This window comes from Ixodes scapularis, unplaced genomic scaffold (genome assembly GCF_016920785.2).
Source record: "Ixodes scapularis isolate PalLabHiFi unplaced genomic scaffold, ASM1692078v2 PGA_scaffold7__128_contigs__length_106722199, whole genome shotgun sequence".
In the NCBI taxonomy this organism is placed as follows: Eukaryota; Metazoa; Arthropoda; class Arachnida; order Ixodida; family Ixodidae; genus Ixodes; species Ixodes scapularis.
In genome coordinates, this window is record NW_024609882.1 from 77,048,255 (window position 1) to 77,066,828 (window position 18,574).

The window sequence follows — 18,574 nt, forward strand, 5'->3', positions numbered from 1 at the left end:
GGCTCGGATGGCTTCTAAAGACCGCGCCGGTTCATCAGGAAATGCAACGGAGGATAGTTACGGATTACCAGCGTCCTACACGTTCTTCCAAAACAGGAACGAAAGCTCGTTCCTCGTTCCTGCTCAATCTTGGAACGAGTTCCCGTTACAGGCACCGCGGTGGTTCGAAAGGAACGCCTTCCCGTAACATTTCTAAGACAAGAACGTTCCGTTACATTAACGTTACTTTTGCGCCTTTTGAATGAAACATCGTGCTGGGTAACGCGTTAATAGAATCAAACGAGCAAGCTAAAACATCCACATCGCAGTAGGTGTCGAGTCGTCACGATCACATTTGTTCCAGTTCTTTGCTTTCGACTATCTCTCGGACTTTCCCATCTATAGAAGTCGAAGGTTGAAATAGTAGATATTAAAAATCCTGACTGCCTATTTAATTGGAGTAAAATTTCAAATAAAGGGGCAAAAAATAATAAAGGAACGCCGTTCCTTGGAAGGTTGTTTCGTCCAACAACGTGAATGACCATAAGCGATACTGCTTGTTGTCTCACCTCGAGGTATGCGGCGGAACAATTCTGGGACTCCGTGAAGCTAAAGTCTTGGAACTCGATTCGGGGCAGGTAGCCCGTCTTGACGCGAATGATCCAGATGCAGGTCACACCGCCGTCCACGTTCGCCAGATCCCTGGGGGACACGAGTGAGCCCTCGCTGGCTTCGTACAGGCCTCCGCAGGCTGAAGAGAAACGGCAGAAAGTTGAGTTCCGGCATGAGCCCATACATTGCTAAACTGGGGGCCCTAACCTGGACACTTGGCGAGGAAGTCAGCGAGAAATCCAGCGGCTATGATTGGCCGGCTCCAAGGTCAAGTGCGGCTTTGGCCAATCATGGCCGCGGGATTTCTCGCCGATTTTTCCCCCAAGTGTCCAGATTAGGGCTGTGCCCACACACTCCGACAACAGCCCGTCAAGCATACCAAAGATACATCGTCACTGCGCTCGTCATGTTTGGACGTTTGCTATCGGCGGCTAAACAAACCGCACACAGAGAAAAGCGCAAAATCATGCACTGTTGATACTTAGAGAGTCGGTGCAATGATACTCAGTTTGATGTTTTTTTCTTTACACGAGCTTACTCTATTACTGGGACCGAAGTCTACTCGCGTGCAACGCTACATACCAAGAAACGTTTTTGCCGCGGTGTGACTTCAAAGATGAAAGCAAGCGTTTTCTTTCAATCTCTCCGCAAAATTTGATGGCGTAGCTCGGTGATCCCCGTGTTGTCATAGTACCCCGACTGACGATATTTAAATGCGGCTCACATCAGACCCGAGCAGAGCGTGAGCATTCAATTTGGGCTCATGATATACAGAATATCTCGACAGGCATTCGGATAGTGGCTTGTGTCCAGTGTGCCTCCGAGCACGCGTAAAATCGTGCCTCGCATATTCGTCCTCCGCGAAATAACAGGACGCAGGGCCCTTTGACACTTTGGAATCAAATAAATATAGTTGTTACAGTCGTTCAGCAATGCATTCGGTTCCCTACTCGCGCCGTCACCGTCGGCCTGCTACAATTCGACGTCGTCCTCGTCCTCGTCGATCGTCATCACCGCCAACGCTGGTTCGTCCGGCTTGGTCTAGTTGCCGCGTTGACGTTGGCAAACGATATTCTAGCAATGTCGTGGATGGAGCTGCCTCCAGAGCTGCGTTCGCGTGTGCGTCTATTGACATTCGGTGAGACTACACCAGACGGACTGTATCATGGAGGTAGGATGCTTCTGGAGGCGACATGACGCCACCAGAGGTGAAGTAGGGGAAACTCTCGGTTTTGAGGGATACGCCCTAAACAATGACCAAACCAAGATGCGCTATTGAACAAAAAGAAAAGCTCACTTGGCACCTACAGCTGTTTCGGTCACCCTTGGGGGTGTTCCCACGACCTCTACTTCCGGCTTCACTTGGGATTTTCTCGTTTTGCTGGCTCGAGCCGGTGTGGCAAGATCAGGTACGTGCTTCGGCTCTGTCGTCGTGCTTTTCAATGGGCGAAACGTGAACACAAAGAGTTCGAAATAAGGATTTAACGCATATGACTGTTTTTGTACGGCGCCTAATATATAGACGAGCCTTGCAGAAAAATCATGCTTTTAGCTCAGAATATAGATTGTATTTAATGTTTTTATGACAACATGGGGCTATACTACCGATATGTTTCCTCCCGTCTTGATCATCAACATAAGGTGGGCATTCCTAACTCTATCATGACCAAGTTTTATTCATCTTTCGTTCCCCGTACATCCCAGCAGTGGAACCACCTTCCCCGGTCGATCGCCATTATCACGGACTCTGAGCTCTCTAAAAGTACAGTTACTAATTACTTTATTAATAAGTGTGTCTAATATGTATTATCTTATTGTTGTTGCTACTCCCTCTGTTATGCCTTCGGGCCCTGAGGGTATAATAAATTAAATGAAATGAAATGAAATAGCAAAACTATGCTTGTTTCATAGGTTATAAACGTCAGGAATTCATTCTAAACAATATTTAAACAAAGTAAAAAAAAAGGGTTGCGCGGATTGATTAGAATAAAGTCGACTCAAAACAATTATTTAAACAAAAATGGGCACACATTCCCATTAGTGTGTAGGCTGGTGCTGCCCCAGGGCCTGACGTCTCACCCGATGAGGCTGAGCTTTATGTCTGTCCCTGGGACACTCTTGCGGACTCTTTTGTCCACCTCGTCAATCACTTCTTGGAGGCTGACACTGTCCCATCGTGTCCTTTGAATGCGATCGACTGGTGCTCCAAAGGAAGGAGGCGTGCCTCTGGCCCTTCGGCGTGGCGACCGAATTTCTTGTTAAAAGTCAATTATAAGATGATTGCGTCTTTGCTCGTCAAGCGCCTTCGCTTCGTCCTACCAGAAGTCGTTAGTCCGGTGGAGGCGTGCTCTGTACCCGGGCGAAATATATTTTCTTCATTGTCCCTAAATAGAGGTATTTTTGCGTGTGCGAACTTCACCGGCTTGTGGGGGACCTTTGCCTCCCTCGACTAGGCAAAGGCTTTTGATCGGGTTGAACACTTCTTTCTATTCAAGATTTTGCGAGCCTTTGGCTTCCCAGAGTCTTTCACCTCCTTGCTTCAGTCACTGTAGTGTGATCTGTCCAGCGACCTTCAAGCGAACGGAGGAATCCTGGCGCCGTTTCCAGTCGCCCGAGGAGTCCGGAAGAGCTGCACTCATCCCCCCTTTTGTACGTCCTCAGCCTGGATTCGTTACTTCGACGCCTTGCGACTTGACCCCCAAATACGTGGATTTCCACTGCCCGGCCGAGGCACCGTCGCTGTTGCTACGTACGCTGATGACGTCTGCTTGTTCCTTCGAGACTCCGGGAGCTTCGATGCTGCTGCGCATCTTTTTCATAAATACGGTGCCCTCTCCTTAGCTCCTTTAAACACTTCGAAGAGACGAGCCCTAAGGTTCGGAGGCACTCCTCCAACCCCGCCGGTAAGCCTTCAGGTCGTGTCCCAAGTTCGTGATCTAGGCGTCGTCTTTGACTGTCGGGGAGAGGCGCCGCGCACGTGGGGAGTAATTCTCCCCGCGTTGGGAGCGTCAGGTTGCTGCCGCGGAAGCCTTCGAACTCTTTCTCCGCGACAGAGCATACTTGGTGAAGGTAGTTTTTTTTTGTGGGCAACTGTATTTGGTCTCCCACGTTGCTCTCCTTCCACCACGGATCGCTCGGCGCATCACCTCCGGCCTCTTGTGGTTCTATACTGGAGGGAGGGCACGGAGCTGGTGACCCGGGGCGGTGCTCCGCCTTCCGACGTCTCTTGGGGGCAGAGCTATGCCCTGTGTCAAGACTGCGTCCCATCTTCTGGCCCTCCGCACCATTCTGGGTTGCTAAACGAGCCGGAACACCCGGCTCCCTTCCCGGCGCTCTATTTCTTGGGGCCCTCGCGTCGGGTGCTTGTTCCCCACGCTCTGGGTAACCCCTACCTGAGCGCGGAGACGACTCCCCAGTTTTATCGGGCGGCAGTGCGGCTCTCTGAAGAATTAAGACCCTCGTTGCCGGACCTCCCTGTACGTGATGTTCCACCTGCCCGAGTCGTGGAGCAACTCTGCGCAGCTCGCATCACAGCCGAGGACAGCGCAGGAGTCACCGCGTTTCCATGGTCTTCATTCGTGTCCCGACATCTCCCTGTGTCTGTGGACGATTTTCGGTGCAGCCGCGGTTGAAAAGTTCTGCCCACGAAGCATCGCCTCCATCTCTGGAGCATGGTGCCCAACCCGAAGTGCCCCAACTGTGGGCAGATGGAAACTAACCCGCACGTCTTTCGGGACTGCTCGGTGGCGCGCTCCTTCTGGGGCCTAATACATCATGGCCTTCGAACGCTGGGCATAAGGAACTATGTCAGCCACAGCCGGAACCCACGTTGCGGTTTTGCGTTGCTGTTCCTGGCCATCGGACAGCACGCACTATGGCAAAATCGATGTGTTGCGGTGTGCCAGGACCGGCGCATCCGAGCCATGTGGCCGCTCATCTCCCGATTGGGCGGAGCTTTGTACCGGCACCTCGATTCAGAGCTCTTCTCGGCGAGGGAAAAAAAATTTCTCCGGCGATGGTCGTGATGTTACGTCCGACTTGACCATGGCCGAGTCGTCTTGGTTTTCGCGCCCCTTACACAAGCCTGAGTGACATTCTATGAGATAAACGCACAGAGGGCTAGAATGGCCATCGGCCATTCTAGCTCTCTGTGCGTTTGTCTCGCTGTCTTTGGAGAACTCCCCTTTTGTTTGTTTGTTTTGTTTTGCCTTGTAGGATAAGGGCTAAAGAGATCTAGTCTCTTCCGGATAGCAGATCATGGCCCCTTCGAGAAGTGTCAGTTTTCTCTGTTTCCGTTTAATGTAAAGTGTCTTGTTTTATCACAGTGACGAAGTCCAACCACTGCGCTTTGCGCAGAATGTGGATAAAATAAAATTTTCTATCGAACCGATCATTTTGAGAGGTTTTGTCGTCTGTTTGTTGGTATATGTTTGTGTCCGGCTAGCAGGCAGGAAGACAAGGGCGCTACATTATTCGAAGAAGCACACTCAATATTTAATATTGAAAAAAAAAAAAAAATGAAACCCACTTTTTGTGGCTTTTAAATAGCTGCTAACACGTTAATTAAAAAAAGTTGCACAGAGTGCCGGAAGCACTCTGTGCATTCTCTGCGTAATTCTCAATATGGTTTCGTATCGCGAAAGTCGCGGGCTGGACTGCTGGACGAAGCGGAATAATCGGTGGTGGCGGACGACGGACGTGGGACCTCTAGCTCAGAACTCTCGTTCGCGGTAACGGCGAATATGTTTAGCTTCGAGATATACATTTTTACCGATTAAAACAACTAGGATTTATTCCGTGCGACACGCCCGACCACCGAGCTGATTCGCACGAGGACATCCCCGAGTCGTAGCCCCTCTTCCTGGTTGAAGACATCGCTCGTCTTACGAAAACGAATTGGTAAGAGCTTGATAAATGTGCAAACGTCAAGCACGAAATGCGCACTTGGTGTTGAATATGCATGCGAACGATTTGTTTACTAGGTACTAATGTGGCCAATGTGTGGTGCTGCGCGATTTCGAGACTGGGGAGTGCTTTTGCAGCAGGGAATCGGCAGCAAACTTTCTGATCTACAGTCGACTGGCTGCATTATTGCGAACGAGGAGTTCCACCTCGTGTGCTTGACCGTTACATTGTTAAAACTGTCGTCTGATTCACACGGCCGGAGAAGCGGAGGAACAAAAAAAGAAAACGCGGTCGGGTGTAGTTACGTGATTTTCGGTCACTCTAGCCAACACAACGAGGTAGAAGGGCGTAGAGTGCTAAACCGGAAGTACGGAAGTGGCACCCCCCTGGTTTCCGCCATGTACGCAAAAGTGACCACTCGTCACGTGACCTCACAAGAGCCGTAACGTCACCGGTAAGATATGGCAGCGCCTGGAGCTGGCATCTTACACTTACACATACTATCACACTAGATGCTCGGAGGTGTTTTTTTTGTTTTCAATTAACAAGTTACAGCAATAATTAGTTCTTACGAGTGCAATATTTATTTTTAATAGCGGGGCCCGTTTTGTGCTCATTAATGTCACTGTGCTATGATGTTATTACTATGTGTGTATTTTTAATTATCCTCTCTGCAATGACTACAAAGATTCTCGGAGGGAATAAATTAATAAATAACATTTTCGCATCACCGAAGTTGGTTTTCGAATGCACCACATGTTCAGGAGAGGTGGAACGAGTACAGCCCAATCCAACAAGTCTGTCAGTCTGGTTTGTCCCATTTGTTAATATTGAGCGGTCAGAGATGCGAGTGTCCTCAAAAGGTCCAGCGCGTGCAGTGAACACAATTCTTGGTGTATAGTCTTCGAGGGCGTAAAGGCTGGCAGAAATCTGGTTATTTGGTCAGTGTATCAAATATGTTGATTTACACTTGATTACATAATTATTGATTCTTAGCAAATGGTTCCGTAACGAGTTCTTTCAACGACAGTCTCGTGTCAGGCGTTCAGTCGTTGTACCTGTGCTCCTTGTTGTCGGATGACGCTCCTGGAACGTCGGTGTTCAGTTTGGTCAAGTGGCAACTTTGACTGACTGATGCCGTTTTGTAATCATACGTCAAGTGCCGCCGCTGACATCTGGTGCACTGAAGCTGCAGGGCTTGCTTCTAATCCGCACATTTTTCTAGTAGTTTTTTGCGTCAATGCAGCAAGTTCGGGCATGTATTGCTTACGTGGCTGTGCCTTTTACTGTACCGTTGACTTGATGGCCAACAACAATGTTTGTTTGTTATCTAAGCCATTTCACTTCCATTCCGTAATGGCCATCTCTTCTGCATCCTGCGACCACTGCAACTTGTGTAAGTCTCGTGTGGCAAAGTGAAGTCGGGTGATGCTCGGTGTCCACTTTTGAGAACAACCAACCATTCCATTTCTTCAAGTCACCCAGTGGCATTCCCCCTCAAAGTTGTAATTTGTGTGCTTCGTGGAGTGGATACAAATAATTAGTGTCAGCAAATTATTAGGTATTGTCCTTGGACGACAACCGACAGCAAATCAACCGTCATTGCATTGCCGCTCACCTGCTTTGTCGTGCTTGCCACCCGTCGACATGACGGGGATCAGGAGCTTCGGGGTAATGTCGGCACCAGGAACAAAGGCCGCCGAAGATAATCCTCAATGTCTCGCGGTCGCTCCTCGAGACTTGGTCGAGGGTCGTTTTGCACGAACCCTCGCAGGCCAATTCCTTGGTACGAGCAGCTCCGGTAGACATGGTCGGCCTCATGCACTGGTAGCAGAGTGGTTTTCGGTTGACCATTCGCAACGCCTCCGTTTTTTTTTTTTTGTGTACTTTGTTCAGCGCGGATCTACACTGGTTCTTCCCGATGTCGGCAATGCTTTGGCGTTGGGGTGTCTCGTTGAAATGACATTGAATACTAACGGGTAGCCGGTGGCGGTCGTCGGGACTTTGTGGCGTAAGTCGCCCTCGATTCGTCAGATGCAGCTTCGCTAGGAGAAGTCTCCGGTTAAAATGCCTGTCAAACTTGTTCCGAAACAATTTCGGCAATCGAAATAAAAACTGGGTAACTGATGGCAGGAGGTAGCTTCCTGATCACCTGCCGGACGACGTCGTAGATAATGTCGCGGATGCCTGGGAGGCTGTCGTCAAAGTTGCAGCTGGACGACTCAAGTGTCGAGACGCCAGGGAGTTGTTGATAGTGACAGGTTCGGGCCTCCAGTCAGGCGCAAATCCAAGGGGGGGGGGGGGGGGGGGGGGGGAGGGGGGCGACGGGGGCGCCCCCCCTCCCCCAAACAAAGTCGACCCCCCTCCCCCCCCCCCCCCCCCCCCTTTCCGGAGGGCAATTTGACAAGGGTGGACCCCCCGTGCACAAGAAAAAATGGGAGAATAGTATCCTTACAAACTTACAAGGTTTCCGCGTCGTCCGGTTAAAATATGACTCACTGATATTTGGTTACTCTCTCCGTGCCCGCTGGCTTGCCCGAGCCCCAAGAGACGTGGAAACCGCAAAAAAGTTAGACGCTTAAATATGATTGCAGGGCCCCTTTAATGAGGATTTGTGGTTCTCAAACCAGTGCCTTGCAGTTTCGTCCACAAGAAGTATAGGTTCTGCAAGAGCTGGTTGTCTGTCCATCCATTGTGGCGGGCGACACGGCCATATTGTTCAATCCAGTCCTCGACGTCTTCATGCACCTTGCGTAAAAGGGCGTCGGAGTGTGAGATGCGACGGGCATGCCAACAATGGTGCGAGCGGACGCGGTTTGCTGCTACAGGTTTGCCATTGTTGGCTTAGTCAGCTTCGAGTTTTCTGGCAGGAGACCGCATTCCGGTGGTTCTTGCTGGTAGCAGTGACTGGCTCGGATTTGCAGGTTTTTCTGGCAGGAGACCGCATTCCGGTGGTTCTTGCTGGTAGCATCGATTGGCTCGGATTTGCAGGTTTTTCGTGGTGTATTTCCGAGGTTCGTTTTGTGGTACTTTCTCGTGTTGCGGTTTTTCTGCCGGGCTCGGGATAGGACTTAATTCACGGCTCGCCGGCGGTTTAACACGCGGGATAGTCCGCCACCCGTGTCCCTTTAGCAGGCAACTCGGCTGAGGAGCCGCCAGTGTGCACACAGAGTGAAGGGCTATGGGTAAAGTACCCAGCACCTCCACCAGAACATATGATGACAGCCGAGCATTGCCTGGAACTTTCCAGAATACTAAATATTCATAGAAGATAGGACTGAAGCAAGCATATATAACAAAAGTGACAAATTAGAGTCTATCCTAACCACTAAAGAAGCTGCATTGCTTTAGTGGCATTCTGTCCGAATTCGGGGTTTGGCGACTGCCGTGAACGAAGTGAACTGCCATGGATGTGGGACCACTTTTCTGGTAATGAGCCGCTGCAGACTGTCGCCGCAAAGCGACGTGAACGGGTGGGCTGGGTAGGTAACACCCGCAATGAAATGTTTATACAGCTTGCAATTCACACAACGAGTTTGTACATTGTTCATTGCGTTTGTCGATACAAGCGCAATGAAACTTTTGTGACGACGAAACGTGCAACAGGCCAGTGGAATCAATACCAACTGCAACACCTGTGCTCCGTGAAAGTGCACGTCTACGCCAGAACAATTTAGGAAGTAGCACAGCATCACCTAAAGTACGGCACAGGAACTACAGCTTGAAGGCAGCTCTTCGGTGCGCCACACACCTGTGCTCCGTGAAAGTGCACGTCTACGCCCAAACAATTTGAGAGGCAGCACAGCATCATTTAGCACGGCACGGGAACTACCGGTTACAAGGCAGCTCTCCGGTGCGCCGCCCAACCAAAGTGAGCCTTCGTTCATTTGGATGAAGCGGAACCACGATTGCACACTGCCAAGCACGACTCACGCAATTTCCGTCGCTAAACTGTGCATCCATGTACACTGCACACGCTTCACTGCAGACCCCGAAGATTCCGATAATCAACAAGAGCACAGAAACGTCGCCTTAAAAGTCATCCTATCGATATCCCAATCAATCCGAGGTACGAGTAAGGCAGGGCCGATTTTCTTTCGTGGCAATATCCCCGTTGGTCACCAGCGAAATGCACACCGTTCCTCCGTATTTTCACGTTATACCTAGGTCATACATCAAGCTGAACTTTGAAGTCGCTTGCGACCGGCCTCATATGACGGCTTCCGCATCTGAAATAAACTCGTTGAGACGAACGACAACGAACAACGAATCCGTCAAACTCCAGCCCAGCTAGGGCCAGCCGCTGCCTGGGCGCTGCCATCTTTCCTTTGACGTCACTTATTTGGCTTGGTCACGTGACGAGTGGTCCCCTTTGTGTACAATGGCAACGGCCTTGTAAGGCGGGGGAGGGGCACCTTCGAGTGCAGCCCGGAACCCCGGTCTACCGCTCTAAGCCCCTCTATTTCGTTGAGCCAACATGTCACGCCATTACTCTATGCTCGTGTTGCGGTTTCGATTTCGAACAGCTGCGAGTTTTGGCTTTATTAAAAATATACCGGATTCTGTAGCAAAATATTGATTAGGTAGTCTTCTGGGACCACATTATATCGCCTGGCAAAAAAATAGAAATAAATTCGCCCTTTCCGAAATTTAGTGCCATCTAGTTTAGGTTTTGCCGTACCAATAGTGGTAATGAACTTGAATTTTATCGGGCACCACCACTTTTGCAAATCAACGGCAGGTGAGGAATTGTTAAATGTGTAGTTTTTTCTCGATGACTTTCAGTTGAATGGTGACGAAGAACCTGCAGCGAGAACAAAGCCCCAACCCACACAGATGCCTCGATAATATTCTATACACCAAAGGGCATTACAGCCGATTATGTGCCGCCTACAGATTTACTGAATCTGAGTTAGAAAGAAACGCTTACGTAACTCTTGTGTTCCATTCCTACGTGGTGTCGTACTAACCCCCGAATGTACAGGTCTCGCATCATCCGCTTAGGAGAATCTTCAACGTCTTTCTTTATCAGTGACTAGAAGGCCGCAATTGGTACGGCACAGATGCCGTCCCACAGATGATGATAATGATCAAAGTGGCCAGACTGAATTTCGGAAAAGGTCTAAGCCGTACTATGGACGCACAAGAAACGCATCGTAATGGTGAGCGTCCCCAGACTATCAGTCACTATGCCGTGCGACTTGCACCTTCCTGGCCACAGAACCCAAAAGTCTGGTTTTTGCGAGTAGAAGGTCGCTTCAGCGTCTCGAACGTCAGATATCACACGTCACATCGGAAGTCGCATCACACGTCGGCTTCAAACGAAACACGCCCGAAACGAAGTGCCAACTTACGCACGGCCTTCAGCTGATAGGATGCCTCGACCGCTTCTTCCCTGAGCGACTGCATTCGTAGGTGCAGGGACATGACTCTTCGTGTGGACGTGATGACGACCGACGAATCCAGCTGGCAGAGGTCGTCCAGCAATGCGCGGCCTTCTTCTTGCCCTTCAAAGACCTGCGCTCGGAAAAGCATGGTCAAGAGCGGAAGAAAGCGAGACACCGCAATATTTCGCGTTCTATTCGGCCACAGCTGATCGAGCAGCCCCAAAAACTGTATCGTCATGGCGCTCGTCGTACTTGTGCCTCTGCCGTCACATGCTAAACCAATCGTGCAAAAGGGGAAAAAAAAGCGCAGGATCACGCCGCATTCACTGTGCGTGATTGGTTTAGCAGCTAATAGAGAGTTTTAGGGAACCGTTTGTGCACATCCGTACGGTGGGCCCTCCGGTACGAACTGCGCAGACGCTACCGCAGAAGACTCCTACGTGCGCAGTTCGTACCGGAAGGCCCATCGTACTGTATACCGGATGTTCACAGACGGCTCCCTAAAACTCCCTAATAGCCCACGTGCAAAGACGACGAGCGACACGACGATAGGCCTGGCTTCTCCCGGCCAGCGGGGGGAGGGGGGGGGAGGGGGGGGGGAGGAAGGGGGGGGGGGCGAAAGCATGTCCACGAGACGCGACCACAAGGTGGCACCTCTGCTAGCGTCCGCTAGACGCGACCATTTAAACGCGGACGTGAAGCGGCATCCTACGTCGTCCCACCATGTACAGTCCACGGGCATAAACTACCATTTGTCGATGGTTGCCCGCGGCCACCGACGGAGCGTTTGGAAGGGCGCAACGTGACGCACTTTGGAAACGCGACCTAAACGTGCCCGATTTTACTCGCCACGGGAGCTGTTCAAAACTTGGAAGCTATATCCCTATGTGCGGTTTTGGCGTCTATTGATCAACGCCATCCGATAACGTGAAATTAAGATCCCGCCAGTTATGTCTCATCGTTCAGTCGACCTTCAAAGTCCTTGAGCGAAAATACGTCGGCGTCGGCGAAAAGGTACCAAACCGTTTACGTGACCACTCAGTGGATTACTAAGCGAATTAAGATGATGACTCAGCACATTGAGAAGGATGACTGAGCACATTAAGAGTGATGACTCAGCGAGTAAATCATGGTCTTGTCTTTAATGCATCGGTGCTTGGGCTTTCGCCTTCAAGTCGTCTCAGGGACAACCAGTGATTTCCCTAAACACACCCTAGGGGGGGAGAGGGTGTAGAGGGGAATGTACACGCCCCCCCTTGTTTTTTTGAAGACACCCCCTTAATTTGCAACGACTCCTCTATTCTCAGTGCCCCCCTACCCCCCCCCCCCCCCCCCCCCCCGCCTACCCCCTAAATATTTAGACACCCCCCCTATCTTTAATTCCTGAGGATAACATAAGCGACCCTTTCAGTTTTGGTTCGCAGTTAACGATATGGCGACATTCTCTGACAAGAACACCAAAAAACAAATCGGGAAGCCGGGAGCGTGAACAGAATAGGCCACGCCTGACATTTTTTATGCTCTCAGTGACAATGAACGCTTTTGTGCTATCCAGACAGTTCCTCTGGTTTTACTTTGTGAAGATTAACAGCGAACAACCGCGTGTCAAGTTTGACAGCTTACCACGGGATGTCGATTCTTTGTAAATGCAGCCACACGGCCCCAACACTTATCTATTTTATCGCCAATGTAAAAAATTAAGAAAAATAAATGCTGAGTCACTGGTTTATGGGCGCATGCGGCGGCGCCTGATATTCCGGGAAAGGGACTAACTGCGCATGCTCAGATACGTACATTCCTGTGGAGAAAGATGTCTGCGGAGAATGGAGACTATGGGAATGGCGTATTCCCATCCGTTTGAAAAGAAACAGTCCGAGTCTGTACTGTTTCATCGATGCACATTCTGTCAAAATTCTTTTTTTTTTTTTTCAATTCAATTCGCTAATTTTCCCAACATGTTGTTGGGTGTTTCAAATGTATTTTATTTTAAATATTTCGAATTCCGGGCAAGGGGGTATGCATTGAATTACTGGATCTATTTCTCTCTCTGGAAGAATACAAGGAGTGCTGATAACATTGGCCAAGCTCCCTCAACGTGCTTGCGAAGGCTTGTCATGTTTTTAGACCGCAGCTCTTAGGCGCCCGTTTCCTTGTTTCGCGGCGTCGCCGTTGCCATCGGCGTCGGCGTAACCGCGCTAATATAGTAGGAAAATTGACGTCACGTGACCTGAACAGCACTTCAATTCCCCGCCAAATTTAGGAGGGAATTGAAGTGCTGTTCAGGTCACGTGACGTCAATTTTCCTGCTAAATTTAGCGGAGAAACTGAATTTGTTCGTATGTGACGTAACACTAACTAATGTGACGTCATAACTGAATTGGTGTTGAGGTCACGTGGCGTCACTTTGTCAGCAAAATTTAGCGGGAAAAGTGTGCGAGGAAGGGAGATACCCTCACCTCCTCCCCCAGTTTTGTGCTTGCGAAGGCTAGCACAAAGGAGGAGGATGGGAGGGTGTTGAGGAGCAGGAGGAAAGGAGGAGAAGAGGAAAGGGTACGGAGGAGGAGGGGAAGGTATAGAGGAGGTGGAGAAGAGGAGGAGGATAATGGGAGAGGGGGAGGTGGAAAGAAGGAGGAGAAGGAGAGGAGGACGGGCATTCCCTCCCCTCAATACCCTCCCATTCTCCTCTTCAAGAGCTGCACTCTAGTTTCGCGCTACAGAGATTTATAAACGTCTTTAATTTTTTTCTCAACTAACCTCACCTCAACCCAACTCAACTCAACTTACTTATTCTATCCTACCCTGCCCTGTCCTATCCTATATCCTATCCTAAACTGAACTAGATTACCCTAAACTACGAATCACAAAACGAGAGCGCAATATGCAAATGCCTAAACCAAGAAATCTTGGACATCTACTTTCCCACGAGGGACCTGGGCGATCCAATCGCCGCAATCAACGGGGAAGATCGGGAAATAACGAGGCTGAAAAATATGTTTAGACCTGGAAAGTGTTTCAGTGTCACAACGCAGTTTGATTTGTTTGAGGCAGTGACAACGAAGCCATGGAGATCACACACTATTCCATAATTTCGCTTTTCCACTAGCATCGTTTTCTCTTTTTCTCTCTCTCTCTCTGCTTGGTTTTCAGTTTAAACATATTCCGAGCCACGCCACTCGTCGAGATCCCTCTCTAGAGGGCAGTAATTGGCTCTACCAGAAGCTTTGAGGGAAAGTAAACGCTCCAGAGTTGTTAGAGTGTACGTATCGCGAACTATGAGAGGAAACAATACTTCGTGCTTCTTCGGCATACTAGTCAGTTTTTGAGGGAGCTGTGGTCCAGCCTAGGTATGGAATGACAGCTTCTTTTCATTTTTTTACATATTCAGAAATAATAGAACTTGCGGGAAGCGCAGACGCAGAAAAAGCCGGGTCTGGTCTTTCGGCTAATATTCTCCATCCAGAAAAGTACCCTTCAAGGCCGCCGCTAAAGGAAACTATCGGCAATACATTGCACGATAAAAGAACGCAGGCCCATTTTAGTGGAGCGATGTGTCGACGAAACTATCTGTCGACGTAACGTCATTTGACGAACCGATTGCCGCCGATACGGCTACCCACCCTTAGATACTCCACGTCGCAACGCTCCAGGTTGAGCTTGCGCACGCTGAGCTCGACAGTCTGGTCCTGGCTGGCGATGAGGGTCCAGACGCATGTGGCCGGGTAAGCGATGAACACGCCGTCCCTGGGGAACCGGAGCTGGCCCGAGGGCTCGCTGCGGTCCTCGTTGCAGCCGAACACCTTCCAGCGGACGTGCAGGCCGTTCTTGTCCAGCGCCCGGTCGCTCAGGAACAGCAGGGACACCGAGCTGCTGCGCGTGTGCACGGGTTCCGGAATGACCTTGCCGCAGAGCCGCGGGTGGCTTCGCATCTGGCCCTCGTTCTTTTCCAGCACCTGAGTAGAACTCGATGATCTGATGCCAAAGGCCATGGCCTCTTTCATACGTGAAGGGAAGGCGATGCAAAGACACGTTTCTCTCGCGACTTGTCAGACGGTAGGCTACCGCTTTAAGCTTTCTTTGTGGTTGGATACAAGTTGGGAATGCACCAAATAAACAACACCACGTACCAGATCGAATCGTTTCGCGGGTCAGCAAGCAAGGACAGTTGCTATGATGAGTTATGTGACCTAAAGCCTGGGTCGCACTGCTTATACATCATACGAAAAACAGTCTGCATACAGACCCGAACGCGAGATCCGTGCTTCGAATGCCACATGGCGATGAGTTCAAGGAGAAACTTGGCCCATGGCATTCAAACCACGGATATTGCGGTGACTGGTGTTTGCAGACTGTCTTTTCTGTAATCTATGAGCAGTGTTACCCCGGCTTAAGCGTGACGTACTAGTACGCAATAGCCTCACTAGGGGACTATTTTCGCATTGCGGAGAAACAATGGTTTGCGGTCATGAGGGTGTGAAACCTCCTGGCGCATTCTTAGCTTGTCTATAAGCAGTGACTAGTTCTACTTGAAGCTTTCGGCGTATTTTTAACTTTTTCATAGCAGTATCGGGTTCTACAGGTATGGGGAGATCGCTTCCCTATTGAAAAATCTTATTTGTATGAGAAAGTTGTGTGTCTAATAAACACATATGAATCATACAATATATAAGAACATAAAATAACCATATAAAACTATATGAAAACCATATAAGACATATAAAAACATATAGAAAACTTGTGAGCAGTTTCTTATAAGCTTCTTATATGGTTCTTATATATCTTGTATAATTCATATGTGTTCATTGGTCACAAGATATTTCTCACTACTGTTCTGGCGTATTTTTAATTTGAATTTTCGTAGTGGCTTGTTTTACTGCTGTAGGAAAAGATTGTGACACATTAGGCGCTTTGCGTCCGCGCTAATTTATTCCTACTCCAATGCTCCTAGTTTCATACTCCGAGCGCAGCAACCGAACGGAGCGAGGAGCCCCATGAGTCACATTCGACCGCACTGTTAGGGCGAACCCGGCACCCCGAGGACACGGGAGGCAGAAGATTAAATGATGAAGTCCTGCATGAAATGGCAGAGTGTAAAGTAAAAAAAAAAACAAAAAAAACAAACAAAAAACGATGAGTTATAAAGTTCCTTTTTCAAATGTTTTATTACTCCTGAAAGGTTGAGACACTCGCTTCGAGCACTTATGCGGAAAGTTATCCTGACCAATCTGTTTATTGACCAAACACCCTGCTCAGATCTACATGAAAGACAACATTCTTCAACTCGCTTGTAGACGCAGGAAAATGTCATACTTGTAAGAGATGTTCCATGGTATCGTTTTGCAGCGTGAGACCATGTAGATCTGAGCAGGGTGTTTGGTCAATAAACAGATTGGTCAGGACCCGTTGATGTGCTACCGGCACACCACTGTTCAATAGATAGCATGTCAATTTGTTTTCAGGCGAGACGCACGAACAAATCTTTCCCAAAACGCTAACTGCCGTTAGGGCTTTCCAATCGAAGCATCATCGTTCGCTGGACTAAGCAACCTAAAAGAAGCAGCAGTCCGACTGTTTTCTCACCTCGAACTGTTCTGTCGATGTGCTATCGGCGCGTACAGTTCAATACAGATATCGCGTTAATTCGTTTTCAGGCAAGATACAGAAACGAACCGTCTATGGAAGGCCAACTGATGTTTCGGCTTTTCGATCGAATTGTTTTTACGTGCCGAACTAAGCCTTATTTAACTCAAAAGGGGCAGTGTTCCGACTCCACTCTTCGCCGCGACAACGATTCTGTCGGCTCGGTCATATTTTTTGAGGAAGTGACGTCTCGGAGAGCGAATCAGTCACTCGCCGCCTCCGAGAAAAACTCGGCGCACGAAGAGCGTGCTCAAGTGTCAGTCTTCGGTGGCTCTCCTGTCCCTTTAGTAAACAGAGCGCGCCGGAACACGGACTTACCGCGCCCATTCTTACCTTCATTACAGTGTCTGGTTCTATACTGCAGCCGAAGCTTCAAGCGCAAGCTCGCCCGCGATCCTAGCTTTCAGACGTGCATTTTTGCGCCAGTGCTCGTTCTGTGGAAGAACGCTTCAAAGCAGTGACCTCTAGCTCTCGTGCTTGTGACATTGGCTGCAGTCTCAGCTTAAGAGTGAACGCAGTATACTGGTGTGTAAGAACCTTCTGGCGCATACTTAACTTTTGTATGGTAGTGACTGTCCCTACTGGTGTGGGAAGATCGTTTCTGGCGCATTTTTAACGTCACTATATCAGTGACTGGTTCTAGTGAAGTGGGAGGAGCTTTTGGCATACTTTTAACCTATTTATAGAAGTGACTGGTTCTACTGGTATAGGAAGGTCGCTTCTGGCGCTTTATTAAATTTTCTATATAAGTGATCGGCTCTACTGGTGTGGGAGGAGCTTCTGGCGCATTCTTTAATTATCTATAGCACTGACAGGTTCTGCTGGTAGTGGTATTGAGGAAGGTCGCTTCTGGCTCATTCTTAACCTTGTGACTGGTTCTACTGGTTCTACTGGTGTGTGAGGAGCGTTTGGCGCATTTTTCACTTGCTTTTAGCACTGACTGGTTCTACTGGTGTGAGAAAAACTTTTGATGCATTCTTATCTTAATTAGGGTAACTTGGTCTTGGACCTGAGAAAATAGCTTCTGGCGAATTCTTAGCTTGACTATATGTCAGTGGCTGGTTCTACTGTAATAGGTGGAGCTTTTGGCGTATTCTTAAATTGATTATAGCAGTTTCTGGTTCTACTGGTTGCGTGTATTAGCTTCGTTTGGTTCGTTACTTTTCGTTACATCGTGTGAAATCACTCAGTACTAAGGATGGAAAAGCGTCAGTAGAAACAATTGCTGTTTTTGCCGCGCGTGCAGTGTTGCCCCGAAGTACGTCACAGCGCGTGTAGTTTGCGGGATAAAAAAAAAATTCAGTTCGCAACAGGCGCTTTTGTACGCAAAAGCCCTAAAACTACAATAAACCCGGAGACTCCATCGAGTCCAGGTATTTGAAAACTGGCGTTGTCGCAATATTAAATGTTCCTCATAAGCCTAATTGCACGAGAACGATAATTTTGAACACCGCACTGTCAGATGAGATGATCGTGCACGGTCTGATAACTCTGATTAGTTGCTGGAGCTGAAATCTATCCCGCCTATGAGCGCCTATCAGCTGAGTTCTTCAGGACGTCATTCAGGCGTCATCCACTACTTCTGCAGCTACTAATTTTACTTCCTGTTTTTCTTACGCAAGCAATGATAAGATTTAGACTTTCGCTATTTAATATTTGAGGCACTAGTGCAGAAACAAGAAGCACGGTTAAATACCAAGTTTAAGGTATTTTATTAACTTTTTAAAGAGCGTTCTCAAGTTTTAAAAAGAAATATGCTTCAAGTAAGTAAAACACGGCTTCAATTACTTGTAAATAGCGAGTTTTCGTATTGCGTATAGGAGCGAACGCAAGCCCTGTGCGTTGCGTGTTCCACACTGCGCGTGCGCGGAGCCCAAACTACGGCTTTAGACTGGCGCTTGGCGACTTCGCGCATGCGCAACGTGAAGCGCGCAACGCTATGCAAAAGCAGATCGCTTGCGTTTGTTCATATACGCAATTCTAAAACTCACTAATGAGATAGATATTCCGGTCATGCCTGCAATAACCAGTCTTAAGAGGTGCTTCACTAAGCG

General features: G+C 49.0%; 1 protein-coding gene across 1 annotated transcript in view; it reads right to left on the minus strand.

The window, feature by feature from the left end:
• Nucleotides 1–18,574, minus strand: part of LOC121045675 (CUB domain-containing protein 2) — a 90,771-nt gene that overhangs the window by 26,858 nt on the left and 45,339 nt on the right. Inside the window, exons 5-7 of the mRNA XM_040498771.2 lie at nt 14,501–14,833; nt 10,851–11,013; nt 549–730 (exon numbers count right to left, since the gene is read on the minus strand). Of these exons, the coding sequence (XP_040354705.1) occupies nt 549–730; nt 10,851–11,013; nt 14,501–14,833 (678 nt within the window). The remainder of the gene's footprint in view (nt 1–548; nt 731–10,850; nt 11,014–14,500; nt 14,834–18,574) is intronic.